Source organism: Phaenicophaeus curvirostris, chromosome 2 (genome assembly GCF_032191515.1).
Source record: "Phaenicophaeus curvirostris isolate KB17595 chromosome 2, BPBGC_Pcur_1.0, whole genome shotgun sequence".
Taxonomy (NCBI): domain Eukaryota; kingdom Metazoa; phylum Chordata; class Aves; order Cuculiformes; family Cuculidae; genus Phaenicophaeus; species Phaenicophaeus curvirostris.
In genome coordinates, this window is record NC_091393.1 from 121,636,276 (window position 1) to 121,651,087 (window position 14,812).

At 37.7% G+C, this 14,812-nt stretch overlaps 1 protein-coding gene across 1 annotated transcript in view; it reads right to left on the minus strand.

The window, feature by feature from the left end:
* Nucleotides 1–811: 811 nt before the first annotated feature.
* APOB (apolipoprotein B) overlaps nucleotides 812–14,812 on the minus strand; it is a 36,877-nt gene continuing 22,876 nt past the window's right edge. The window contains exons 25-29 of the mRNA XM_069850587.1: nucleotides 14,300–14,676; nucleotides 5,764–13,341; nucleotides 4,851–4,965; nucleotides 3,850–4,033; nucleotides 812–2,822 (exon numbers count right to left, since the gene is read on the minus strand). Of these exons, the coding sequence (XP_069706688.1) occupies nucleotides 996–2,822; nucleotides 3,850–4,033; nucleotides 4,851–4,965; nucleotides 5,764–13,341; nucleotides 14,300–14,676 (10,081 nt within the window). The 3' untranslated portion in view covers nucleotides 812–995. The remainder of the gene's footprint in view (nucleotides 2,823–3,849; nucleotides 4,034–4,850; nucleotides 4,966–5,763; nucleotides 13,342–14,299; nucleotides 14,677–14,812) is intronic.

A 14,812-nucleotide genomic window follows, 5' to 3' on the forward strand; every position in this document is an offset into this window, starting at 1 on the left:
CTATATAGTATTCCAAGAGCTGAAAATAAACCATAACAGGTTCACACATTTTCCACTCAAAAGTAGTCCTATTTTGTGAGTGAATTCTTCAACATTATTTAAATTCATCTTTAAATCGAGAATTCATTTAAATGAGCTCTAGGCTTCAGCCTAGGAGACTGAGGGAAAAACTGTTAGACTCCCACCATACAGTGATGCCAGTGAAACTTTGACAGTTAACTAAACTCATGATAAGTAAAAGTTGACGTGAAACCAGAAATATCATGGGGAAACAGGTAAGAAAACCCTGCATTTCTGATTCATAAATTAGCCAGTAGAAAGAAAACCCATCTAAAATTCTTAGCATAGTTTTCTGAAAGCTGAGACATGCATAGATTTATTTTTCTTAACAGAACATTGGTATTATTATCTGCAGTTTTTCAGTAGTCAGATTTCTACGTATGCTCCTATTTCTACTCTTATTTTCACTTTTTGATGCTATTTCCAGAACTGATATTTTTTGTCATATTATTCTACATGCTCTTTTCCTCTTCTTTTTCTCCTGAACTTATCTATGAAGGTATTTCTATGCTGGAAAATAGATGTGTTTCAAAACTGTTCTTCAACTGGCTTATGAATATGACCTTTATCTTAAAACCTGTTTATTCTATGTATTCCACAGCTTTTGTGACTATTTACAATATGTATTGCACATTACTGGCTTGATCCAACATACAGCGAAATCAAAGATAAGACTTCCCATTGACCTTGACAATTGTTAGATTAAGCCTTATGGTCCAAATAAAAGTAGCTGTAATGAATGACACAAAAATGTAATAAAGAACTCATTTATTGGCTTATTAAACTTATTAAAATAACCTAGTGCAGATTATTCAGTTTTCATTTACAAATTCAGATTCAAACAGTATCTACCTGAAGCTCCAGTATGCTGATTGCTGTCATTTTTAAATACATTGCGGTACAAACTTATTACTTCTCTTCTTCTGCTTGTCCATTCAGGTCTTCATGCGCTGCTGTATATTTTCCATAATCTGCTGAAGGCTCAGTTGCTCGCTGGCAAGCTGTTCATCAATGAATCTTTGCATTTCTTCCCATTTCCTGGAGCCTTGTTCAATGCCTTGCTGAATCAGTGTGCGTGTTAGTTCCACTTTTTTTCTGAGTGCTTCTCTGCTTTTTTGGGGCATTTGGTAAATGGACTCCCAGTCAAGTGGCTTGGGCACATCTATTCTAAGCTCTCCTTGACGAACAGCTATATAAGGCTTAATGTTCTCAGCTGTTATTTGCTCAAACCAACGAAGAAGCTCTGAGATGTACTGCAACAATGCAGAGTAGTTTTCTATAGTTAGATCAATTAACCTTTTGGCCTCACTGATTAGCTTTTCTTGGGAATGACCAAGCTGCTCGTAGATCTCCTGGAGTTTTTCTTTGACCTGCTTGTTATGTTCATCGATTTTCCTCTTAGCAGCTGCAGACCAATATTGGATTTTTTCCTGAGCAGCAGATAAGAGCTCCGTGACCTTCTGTTTTCCTTTTCCTTCAATATCTGTTATGAGGTCATAATATTCCTGACGATAGTTTTCCACCAATTCTCTTACTTGGTCTGTCAGGCGCATAACCGAGTCAGCAAGATCTCCAGCATATTTTTTGTGCCAGTCCACCAGTGTATCTATTAGATTCTTCAGCCACCCTAGGACCTTCTCTTCCACCTCATAGTATTTCACTGACCATCCAAGTGTAGTTGGATCAAAGTATTCCTCCCGTAAAGCCTTTACATAGAGAAGCAGCTGGCGCAGCTTTTCTGACAGGTCCTGGAATGCCTTCTGGCTCAAATCTTTAAACTGAGAAATGTATTTTTTAACATCTTCTGCCAAGGATCTCAGTTTCTGTGCATAGTCTGAGGCCATTGCATCTTTGTACAGCTGTTGCGTTTGGACTTTGATGTCTTCAAAATTTTTGGATTGCAAGCTTCTAACCATGTCTTCTACCTTCTGAAAAACTTGTTGCACTACTAGTTTCAGTTGCCTAAGCTTTCCTGCAAAGTCAGCTTCCTGGAGAATTGCAAACGTCTGCCTGACATTTTTCTGCAAGCGTTTCAGCATTTCTTTAATTTGATCGAGAACATTTCGACCTCTAAGAATTGTTTCAGAAGCAGGAACTCTGACTTCCAGCTCATTGATAGCTGCAATCAAGACATCAAAGTATTCCTGAAGTTTGGAAAGGCATAAATCAGCATTTTTTGCCACTTTCTCTGTAGTCATAAGGTATATTTCTTCACCAGTGTACTTCTCAGACAGTCCAGGGACCTGGAATTTTGTGGTCTTCAGGAATTCAATGGCTGAGTCAATTAGGTGTTTTATTCTCATGTGATACTCATCTATTATGTTAATTGTAACATCCAAAAGCTTTGCTTTTATACTTTCATAGTCAAACTGTCCAGCTTGATCTGCTGCTTCTCGATATACCTGTTTAGCTTTGCCCTTCATCTCCTGATATTTGCCAGAGGCCTCATTTGCAGCTGTGCGAATCTGAGCATCTATTTGATCTATTTGCTTTACAGCAAATGTGTATGCTTTGTCAGCTTTATTCTGCATGATATTCTTCATCTTTAAGGTGGCAGCACTGATTTCCAGTCCCATATACTCCTTATGATACTGATTGGCATACCTATAGACTGCATTTGTCATTTTAGGAACCTTTTCTTTTAGGCCAAACAGCAAGTCTTTGGCAGCATCCTCTTTCCAGTTGAATTTCATTTGAATGCGGTCAGCTTTCTTGAAGGATATCTCACCTTTTAATATGTCAATGTCCTTCTGGGGAGCAGACTGAAAATACGGAACAGAATAAGATATATTAGGTTGAATATAAAAATTTCCAATATTATTTATGATTGAAATGCAAAATTCTCATTTTACATTTTACAATTTTATCATATATTAGGACAAATATACTGCAAATTTTTGCCTGCTGTGTGTTTGATCTCATCTTGAAAGGTTATTTTGGAAAAAATTGCATTGTATCAGGCTACTTTGTGCCTCTTCAGACAGCAGAACCAGAACATTATTTAATCTGGTCTTTTTAAAAAACTGATGGCAAATTAAATTTTTCCTTTCTTTGTATTAAATGCCTATCATGTCTCATAAAGAATGTGAATTACTTGGGAAAATAAGGCTTCCACTCATTCTTGAAATAATTTAAAGTGAATTCAAAAAGAATTTTCTTCATATGAAAATACTAGAGGATTTTTTTTTTCATTTTCTAATCATTTAAATCAATGAGGCAATTTAGAGAATTACTCGCAGTAATTAAAAATCTTGGAATGAGAATCTGTTTACATAAACAAATTCTCTAGTAAATAGTGAATTATTAATTGCTTGTGTAGCCTATATTAGTATATAATTTTGGAAAGTTATGTTTTTAAGTTGGAAATTGTTATAGTAGGCCACTACTAATATTACTAACATGTTTTGTTCACAAACCTAATAAAGTTTTTAATTCTCATAACATATTGTGATACATTAATAGTCTAAAAAAACCATTCTAGAGATGGTGTCACCTTTTCAAGCGGCCTGATTCCTATAATAGCCATAATAGCAATTATAAGTAGCCTGCTGGGTATATATTGACCCTGATGGGTGGGTTATCTAAAGCTGGCTTCGTACTCCCTTCACTTTCTGTGTGTGTGTCTTCATGGCAAAATTAACTGTGCGAAGGAGTTAAAACAAACTTTTCACACAGAAGCTACTTTTAGTACTGGAAAGGGTGGCATAGGAAGCAAAAAACTTAATTACCAACTACATATGGTTTTTTGGACAAAAGGTGGTTAATTTCTGTCTTTCATGCCAAGCTTACCCGAGTTCGGTAGTAAACTTTGGCTGTGAGGATGTCGGTGTCCATTTCGATGATGTAGCCCAAGGTCCCAGCAGAGGGTGAAGACACTGAGCCAGAGGAGCTCCTGTCAGTCTCTTGATAACGCACATGAACGTCTGTAAAAGTTGGGCTGATGATGTCTAGTGATGCAGTGTTCTCCATGATTCTACAACAGCGAATACACAGTCATGGAGCAATTCACAAAGTACAAGCCCAAGGCAGTATGTCTAAATACAATACGACCCATTATTTTATAGGTATATATGTATGCAAACAATGCCTTTGTCATCAAAAGAAAATACAGGGTTTTACTGTCCACATTTCTTTGGATTCAGCCTAACATATTCAAAACTTCACATCACTCCAGTTTTCCTATTTTAGATAAAACTGTGTTGAGCTCTGCTGAGAATTTTCATTAAATTAGGGCAGCAAAATAAAACCCATAGCTATACCACTGCCAGCTTTCTACAGACTTCTAACAAGCTGACTGCAACTTTTTCCACCTACACAAATATTTTTATCTGCTTTTGTACTTGCCTTCTCAGACTCTGTCCCTTGGATATATCAACACAACTCTTGCAGATCAAAAAAGACAGTTAGAAGACCAAGCCCGTAATCCCTAGTACTGGTACTTGTAAATAAAAACCACTCCTTAATGGCTTGTAGTGACAGAGGGATTCAGTGAAAAAACAACACGACTATGTTGATGGTCAGATCTAGAACTGCTCTGATTATAAAATACTGTGTTTATATCTCAGCAGTTTTCTGAAATGGGGCTGCTGAGGAAAGCTATTCTAGAAATGCTGAGAGAGAACAGCTTTCCAGCTATCTCAGAGGGAAAACTCACTGCTGAAAATGATAGGATAGCTACACAGGTTCTTATTAATTGCATCAAAGCACTCTGGGGCATTAGAGGTTGAAGAAACAATAAATAATTAACAATTTTGTCTATTACAAACTGTATTATTAGAGCAAATCTTTACCTAATTCCTGAAACAGTAAGGTCTTCCTTGTAGTTTGCACTCATGTCACGATGTGAAAAGCTGCCAGTTGTCTTCATAACAAACATGCCTTCTTCGTATTTGTAGTTTGAAACAACTGTGAAAAATATTTCAGATGTGGGTATTTCCAGAACTTAACAGCAAACATTACAAAATACGTATCCAGTTGTATGTTAGATGGCCAGCTGGGGAGTGTTTCTGTTGTAGGTAAAATTATGCATCAAGAAACCAAATGCTGATAATACCCCAAATAAAATATAAAAATGTTTGCTCAGCTGGAGTATATTCAAATTCAGTTTTTCACTGTATTTTCAAGAACATCGATATAAAATTTTGCAGTCATGCAATCATAAATGGGGATTCTATTTTCTAGAAAGTTTAGAGTTTTATTCTGTTACATACTTTTAGTATTATTATAAAGTCTAGAACTCAGTGATAAATGGTACTCCCTAATTTTCTGAGTTGTAATAATTTTTAGGTCAAATAGCTTTAATTCTTAATGAAAAAGATAGACATTTCTTTATCTGAACTATATCAGATAAAAAGTCAGCCTGCCTTCTCTCCTGTACATGTTTTATTGTAATGAATGAGAGAATGTTGTGCTGTTCACAATTTGAAGCATGAAACTTCTACACAGAAAAGAGATCTTTTCCATTTTCCTGCAATATGCTATTAGTTATGCATGCATCTAGTCATTAGGCTTCAGGGTGACTGACAGAGACTCTGATAATAATTTATGAAAAAATGATGCTGATGATAAAAGAAGTATAATCTAAGGTCAATGCTAACTAGATAGCAATATTTTCAAATACAAAGTCCAGGGGGAGGGAGGAAATCTGGATAAAAACCAACATACATGATTGCCCGCAAAACATATAGAATTTTAATGTCTTACCATTCAAATCATATTCCAGGAACTGCAATGTTGAGCTGCAGGTAGAGTCGATGGACTGTTCGAAAGAGTCCTTTTTGTTTGTTAAGTCTGTTTTCCAGGTGACATTGTACAAAGGAGAAGCAACTTTGAAAGATCCAGTCAAAGCACCAAATGATGGGATGTAAATTCCAGCAGGCAAGGATATTTTGAGAGAGGGGATGTCAATTTTCTGTTCAGGAATTGTAATTGTAGGCAGCTCAAAATCTGCAATCTTATTAGCTAGTTCATCCAGATCTATATTGAAACTGTCAAGAGAAATAGTCTTTGGAAGAACGAATTGAGACACGGTTATTTTGTATTCAGGTATTGTCACCTCAAAATATGGCATTTTATATTCCTCTAATGTAATATAATTGGCTCCTACATCCACTTTGGGGAATCTCAGTTTTGGCAGTGCTGGTAAACTGACATCAAATGGCATTATGTTTAGCGTTTGTGGAATTTTTATGTTGCGCAAATCAATGGTGTATGCTGGGACATGGATTGTGGTGAAAGGAACGCTGAAATCTGGAGTGCTGAGAACAGGGCTTGGAGCCTTTAGGTGTAACTCAGGAATACTGATAGTGAAGCCATCAGTCAGCTTATTTACAGGTATGGGGAAAAAGTAACCATCATCACTCTTTGTGTACACGAGGGATACTGAACCGTTTAAGTACTGCTTTCTGTCAGCACTGGTAGTGACATCCAACTTCAAGATATCCCATAAGCTCTTCTCAGAAATGGGACACTTGATGTTTTTGAGGAAGTCCATGTATCCTTCCAAAGATCCAGAAACATCAAACTGTGCCTTTGATTTTTCATTTGATAACTTCATATCATGACTGAGAGATACTGACTGAATTTGGCCTTCACCCTTCCAGCCAACATTCTGGTTTGCAGGACTGATTCTCACTATGACAGCTTGATTAACTGAGGCTATGTCCAGGAAGGAATTTGGCTGAGTGGCTTGAATCTGAAGATCTGCTGATATACTCCAAGGAACCAGCTCTAAGGTTGCTTTGCCTCTCTGAGCCCCCGTAGTTGTGAAAAGAGGTGTATATCGTGCATAGTTCTTCCCATCATGCTCCCAGACTGCATAAACACGACGGGTAGATGCTTCAATTGCAAGTATTTCTTTCATTTCATTGTTCCAGAGTCCATCTGCTTTGGAGTGGGTCTCAAGCTTGAGAAATGACCGAGCTCCGTTAGCATTCAGATAGGTGTTTGCCTCATGGTCTAGACTTCCAGCAAATGCAAGTCCAGTGTAACTTCCATCAATATTCCCATTTGTAGAACTTTCTACTGATAGGTAAGATGTGAGGCTCTCTAAAGCAAGTTTGTGAGTAATTCCTCCCTTAGCACTGGTGCTATATTTAGGAGTATTAAAATCATATATTAATTTTATCCCTGAAGAAAGAGTGGGTTTAGACTTGGTATTTCCAGAAAGTTCTTGGCTGAAATTAATTTTTAAAACTGATGTGTCGAATTCTACATTTGTTGCCACTGAAGCTTCCATGTTCCTCTTTGTGAGACTGATAGTGCTGTCATGTTTTCCCCCTAGAAATTTGTTATTAGTCAGGGACAGTGCTGTGGCCAGCTTCAACCCCCTTTTTCTTATCAAACTCGTTGAACCATCCAGCTTAAATTGCAGTGCATCAATGACAGAAGAGGATGAGACACTGAGTAGCCCGGCAATGTCTGACTGATTGAACAGCCCGGCATTTGCAGTTAAAGTGATCATACTGGATTTAAACGAGAAGTCATAGGTAAGGTTTCCCATGGCAGGAATTAAGATGTGGTTCGATGGGCTGTTGATTCTGAATCTAGGAAGCTTTAGAGTGCGTAGATCCTGTGGGACATGAAGGACTGGAAGCTCGAGAGAAGGCAAGACTAGCGTGTAAGATGGTACTGAAAAGCCAATAAATGGGACTGTGAATCCTGTTGTACTTATTTCTTTTGGAAGTATGTAACCAAAGGCTGGCATCTCGGCAGTAAAAGGAGAAACCTCAATATTCAAAACTGGAATGGTGTATCCTGGAATCCTGAATGTCCGTGGTAGTTTGTTTAGTGATGTCTGTATTTTGTATTTGTCAAATTTTGTTTTGGCTTCATTATATGATCTTGTGAGAAAATCTAAAGCGGTGTGTCTTCCTCTCTCAAAATGCTTGTTGAAGGAAGTGATGTATTTATTTAGTGTTTCATGCACTGTTGCTAAAGGAAGTGGGATTACGTGCATGTCTTTGTTTTTCTCATACCGAGCATTCAAATTCAAATCAAAAGATTGTCTTGTTGTCTTCAATAAATCCTTCAGGCCTACCTGTTCCCACAGTGAATAATCTTTCAGCTGAGGAGTTTTGATTGCAGTGTAGGGAACCTGATACTGGGGAATGGTTAGAGGAATATTTAGGAAGTCCAGGTTGGCATCTCCATTCATTGAGACACGAGCTTCAATTCTGTCATCATTGTTGCCAGCAGACATGTTATGGGAATATCTATACTGATTGAACCTGCCAGTAGCTTGCCAGCTGACCTGCTGAACCGAGGAACTGAGTGCAAGCCCATAGTTATTCAGGAAGTCAATTTTGCCAGTCAGTTTCATTGGGAAGCCGATTTTCAAATTTCCATCATTGTTTGTTAAGAGATGAATCTTAAAAGGCAGCGCCAGGAAGGAAAACTCATTATTCACAGTTCCAGAAATCCGTCCATTAAGCCGAGCATTGTGAGAGCCTGTTACTTCTACTTTCATTCCTCCAAGCTCTCCTGTACCTTTTACATTCAGAATGCTACGTCCCACACGCTGTGACTCAATTTCGGATTGAATCTGAAGCATTGCATAATTTAGGAAACCACATTCGTATTTCATAGCTTGGTTGACTTTCAGGTACTTATCATTTATTCTGTTGTTGGCAGCAAATGTAATAATGGGGCCCTCAACCCTGAAAGAGGCATGTGAATCATGAGTGCCTTCATCAGAGAAATCAGGAGAAGCCCATTTCCAGTTTCCTTTGCCAGTGGAGGTAAATGATATGTGTCCTGCTTCCACTTCTGTTGTCATATTATTAATCAGAGAAGCCTGACTGGAGAAATCCACTCGTGGAATATTCAGTCTGTGAGAATACGTTGTTCCACTCTGCATCCAAATTCTTCTTTGCAGCTTGATCATTAAATTATTCTGCAGCTCTAATGAATTTTTCATTGCGTAGAAGTTTACTCTGGTTTCAGCTTCACTTTCTACCGAAGTCCCTAAAAATACCACTTCACTGGTGTGATCAACTTTAAGGGACCTGTGGTTGACTTTCATGGAATTTCTAAGGTTCAGCTGCTTCATCTCAGGTGCCAAGAGACGTGAGTCTGCAATAATACTAAAAACTAGGAAGTCTAATTTGGATGTTGATTGAGCTGAAAGGGAGGTCACAAATTCTGGACTGTTTGCAGATGTTGTAGTATTCTGAACCCCAGCTTGTGTAGACAGTGTAAAGAATGGAGAGGTGACTCTGAAGGCACCAGACAATTTGCCAAACGTAGGGACAGTCACAGTGTGTGGGATAGGTGGAAGCTGAAACTCTGGTATCTTCAAGTTAGGAATCTGGAACTCATTCAGATTTAGCTTTGGAACTGATAATTCTGGTATTTGAAACTGAGGCATTTGTATTTCTGGGAAAGAAATGTCGGAAAAAAGTGTATCTCTCACCTTCAGATCTTTAAAATACAAATCAGTTGCTGGCCACTGAAGTTCACCAGACATGAGTTTGTCTATTGTTCTCACCATCTGTCGTTTAATTTCATTCAAATCAATTGTATAGGAAGGGACTTTGAAGGTATTTAGAACTGTAAATTCTGGAGTAGTAAATTTCATTGGGATTTTAATGTCCTTTAGTCTCTTGATATTTATCTCGTAGGAGGGGATACGCAGATCAGTCAGTGGAACAATGAAGGCTGGTGTTCGAAATGTTGCTTCCCGAAGACTTCGGAGACTAACCTCAAAGGCAGGTATAGTGATTATAACAATATTGATTTCAGGGACTTGAAATCCTGTTTCAACAAACTGGTTTAAATTTTCAACCCAGTTTTTTAGATCAGACTCTTCAGCCAAAGCAATGATTTTCTTAAAAGCTATGTTCCACTGGTCAGAAATGTATATGACAACAGAATGGTAGACTTCACTTATCTTCTGAAGGTACAACTGGAATTCCTGGGAAATATCTATTTCAGAAATCCTATCTCGTATGTCTTCCAGATGTTCATTCACCTTGGCTTTCAGAGCAGCAAATGTTGTGGAGTTTATGAACTCTTTGAACCAGTTAATTATTGCAGCAAGCTTGGTGTCCTTTAGTTGCTCCATGAATTTTAAAATCACAGCTCTAAAATCTCTCATATACTGTTTCAGTGCTTCTGCTTTCTGTGGGAGTTCCAGATTTCTGAGTTCCTCATTTATTTTCTGGGTCACTTCTCGGATTTTTTTATTTGTGTCATCAACAAACTGGTTATAGTCAAAAGATTTGAGCTTTTTAATAATCACGTCGAGGAACTTGTTGACTTTCTTTATCATCATTTCATAATCAAAGGTTTGCACTTTCTTGACAGAATCATCAATAAAAGCAACAACTTTATCAAAGCATGACTTCACATCAATATTTTTCAGGTAGATCATCAGTTTCTGGACAGTTTCTTTTAATTTGTACTGGTTAAGCAGGTCTATCATTCTGTCCATTAAAAAATATGCCTGTTTATCAATTTCATATTTTACAATCAGCTTATGTACATGACCTCGGAAAGCACTGATCTTCTCAGATACTTCATAGTCCTCCATCCAATTCAATATAAAGTCTTTGATTTGTTCAAGAACCTCAGTAATTCTTTCAACTGGTAATGAATGCTTCAGTTTGTCTATAAATTCTTTAGCATCAAACGTTTTAATCTGCTGTTTCAAATTTTCTGCAATACGCCTGACATCAATACTCTGAATTTGAATCTTGAGTTGTTCTAGCTTTTCCTGTATCCTAGCTGTAATCCTGTACTCATCATCTACATTTTTAATCCAAGCTAAAGTGTTGCTTCCAATTTTGCTAGGATAATACTGGCGAAAAAAAATTTGCAGTTTCTGAATAGTGTCAACTATAGTCATTCTTATTTTATATTTGTTATCTAGATCTGCCATTTTTTCAACAATTTTGTCAAGAAGCTGTGAAAGAAGTGTCTTAATGTCATACTGCTCATAATGATCTTTGATGTATTGCTCAATTTGTATCAGGTAGACCTGCAGCTGAGACAGTATTTCTCGAAGATTGTCCATGGCTTTTTCCAGCATGAGTTGGAGATCATCGGATGTTAATCTGTAGTCCTTTGTGAAAGCAACCAAATTATTTTTCATGCTGCTGATTCTGCCTTTCATATCTAATTTGTCCATGTAATCATTAATGTGCTGTGGGAGTTTATCCAAAGTTGCCTTGTATTTTCTCATGTGTTGTTCTATGTCAATGCTCTTCAGGTAAGTTTGTATGGCCTGCAGCGTGGATAGAATGGCGCCTCTGATTTGTTCAAAGTAAACTGGCAAGCGTTCCAAGAATGGTAGATTAATAACATGCATATCTTTGTTTTTGTCATACTTCACAGAGCCAGAGATGCTGAATTCTTGAGGCTCTGACACACTGTCCCTCAGGCCCAATACATCAATTAGGTTAACTTCTTCAGACGTGAATGGTAGCATGAGTGATGTATCCATTACAGAGAGGTCTGCTAAAGCTTTTCCACTAAGTTCCACACCAGTCTTTTCTGCATCATTGTAAGCAATGAGATCCTGTGAGTACACATTATTGTTTAGCTGACTTTTCAATTTCCAGGCACTTGACTGCTCTGGTGGAGTAAAAAGCATATGAACTTTGCTATCAAGCAGGGTAGTGTATCTTCCTCTAGATTTCAAGCTGTGACTGGTAGATCCTCTGTAATCGTGGGAGAAAGTGAAAGCAAGAGGCTCTGCTTTGAAGAGGAATTTGCTGTAAAGGTCTCCAGTGTGCTCACCCATAGCGATCAGCTTTCCGTTACCATTGGTATGTATGTCAGCAGTGAGAGTAAATGGGGCCATCGTGGAACGCAAGGTATTGCTAAAACGGAGAGATTTGGAATCACAGTTCGTGTTCATAGTAAGTGAGGAAGCCAGTCCTGCCACATTCAGATTAACTCTGTGACTCACTGCTGCACCTTGGATATTTGCGACTGTATCCGTTTTAAAGTTTGCAGCCAGGTAATCATATGTGATGGTGTAGGTATGCTTTATTTCATCTGCTCCATAGGCTCCTCTGACATTGCCACCCAAATTCAGCTTCAGAGGTTCAAGAAGCAGCTCTCCTTTGTTGGAAACTTCTGTTTTAGTATATTTAATGTTATTGCTTAGTTTAGCTGTAAGTGAGCTAGGCTGCAGTTGTAGGTCAAAAACATGCTTGTGAAACTTGTCAGAGTTGAAGCTGTTGTCCAACTTGGAAGAATATGTTAAGGACAAACCAGGAATATTCAAGTCATTTGTATACTCCAGCTTGATGTCTTTGAATGACCCTAGCAAATTATTTGAAAACTTGAGTCCTTCTCTATTAACTCTGAAGTTCAAAACATGCTTGTTGTCCATGCCCAGAACTGTACTCTGATACTCACTTCCCAGAGTAATTTCCGTGAGACTCACTCTTCCACCTAGATTGAATTTTGCATTGTTTTTACCGTAGCGCCCAGAAGAGGACAGTGACACGGAGCCTCCAGAAGTATCAAGTTTGGCATTCATTTCACTCTGCATTGTCAGAGGACTAAACTGCACAGTTGTGGTTGCGCTGCTGGCTAGACCATATTGATTTAAATTGAGTGATGACTTATGCGCAGCTCGATTCCTTTGATCAGTCATAGAGATATCGGTGTTGAAAACAAGATCCTGGGAATTGAGAGAACCTGCAAACAAGGCATAATACTGGGTTTGCTTGTAAGAGGCTTGGTACTCGGATCGAAGCGCTGCCATCTTCTTTGACAAAATTACTTCAAGCTCATTGACACCTGCAACGGCTTGATACTTAACATTTGTTTCAGATGTCATTTTCAGCTGGCTGTTTTCGTACTTCAGTGAAGCTGTGTTCTTTAATAGCCCATTTTGTACATCAGAAACTGAAGTAACGGAAAATAAATCCTCACTGTATTTGCCAGCTATCTGATTGGTAGCCTGAAGGTAAGAAGAATCCAACTTCAGATTTGATTTTCCTTCTAAAACCCGTCTCTTTTCATTGTAGGAGCTTGACAGAGTATAACTGCTTCTTGCAAAGATAGAAGCTGCTTCCAGTTGTCCTTCCATCTTGATGTTATTGATATTCATGTTATTCGTCTTCTCAGAAACAATATCACCGGAAAACGAAAGCTGAGGACCCAGAGTGCTGGCTGCTGTAAGTGATATGGTGTAGTTTGCAACTGGACTAGGTTCATAAGTCTTTATCCTGGCCAGCTTAAAATCTGATGTTAAGAGTCTGTGCTTCAGGTGATTTTCATATGCACAGGTGAATCCATTTCTACTATATGATGCTTCTCCAGAACCTGCAATAGGAAAAGGGAGACACAATATAATGATGTAATTTCTAACTTTTTGTCTTTAAGACTTTGTCTGATGTCACTAAGATTTCATGTTACTTTCTCAATTGCAATTACTATTATTATACCATTTTGCTTTCAAGGACAAAATGTTTTGGTGAATCCTGAATATTTCTATATAAATTGTTATTATTTTGATATTTGAGGCTAAAGTTTTGAATTATGACTAGACTAAATGCTATACCACTCTACTAGATATAATTACACAAAATGTCACAAAGTTATGGCATCATTTAAACTTAAAATGAGAAGATGGACTCTCAAGAATAATTCATAATTAACATTCACATACTTTAATGTTTTCTTTATCATGCATCATTTACAGTGGAAAGTTTAGAAAAAAATGGTTACCTTGTCCTTTTGCAACCTGAGAACTCACACTGCAATTTGAGAGGAACTAACTTAAAAATGTCAGTTTTAAGACCTGTCCAGTCTGAGTCCAGGAAAATTGTTATGTTGTTATGACAGCAGAAAGACATATATAAGTGAAAATATACATACATGCATAGGTATTTATAAATGCATATATATAAGAAATACAGAGAGAAATAAACTATGGTCATACCTACAAATACAACAGCACATCTTATTTTGAAAACAGTTGACTTGTCTGGTACAAAAGCGTTTATAGAATCATGTGTTCAGTTTTGAAGGACTTTTTCTTCAATAGAGAATATCTAGGAAAATATGTACCTTGAAAGTCTTTATTGGATTGATCTGACCTCACCTTTAGCGCCTGAACAGATAGATTCATATAATATCTTTAAAAAGCAAAGAAAAAGCGGTCTGAGATGACACTTTCTTTAAATAAGCCATGGGGAAGTGAATGTGATGTACTTGAGACATGGAAAATAAAGTCGTTAAAGTGGTTTTGCAACATGGCAGTACTAGCACACGTTCTTACCTTTCACACTGTAGGAAAGTAGCTCAAAAACTGAATCAGCATTCGTGGTATAAGTAGTTTTTATGCTGGATGCTTTCTCTGTGGTGCTGTTCGCCAAAGTATACGCTGCTGACCAGTTGTAATAGTTGCTGTACACGTTAGCAGAGAGCTCCAAAGTGCCAAGTAAAGGCACACGAACAGGATAGGATTCTGGAACAGTGAATGTCGGAATTCTGAATTCCTGAGATGGCACACTTATTCCCATTGATTCCATAACCAGAGGAGGTGTTTTAACAGTCTGTGGCACCCTTATGTCACGGGATGATCTTCCACCAAATGGCAATGGGATATTAATTATAAAACTGTTTGCATTCAAGTAGTATCTGATTTGGCCTTCACTAAAAAAGAAAAGGGACTCTATTAAAACCTGTAACTCCATGAATGCATATACAGAAATTTCCATGACCCCTACTATTCCCATGATACTGAGCTTGCTTATATGCTTATATCAGTGTCTCAACTTTAGATTTAGAG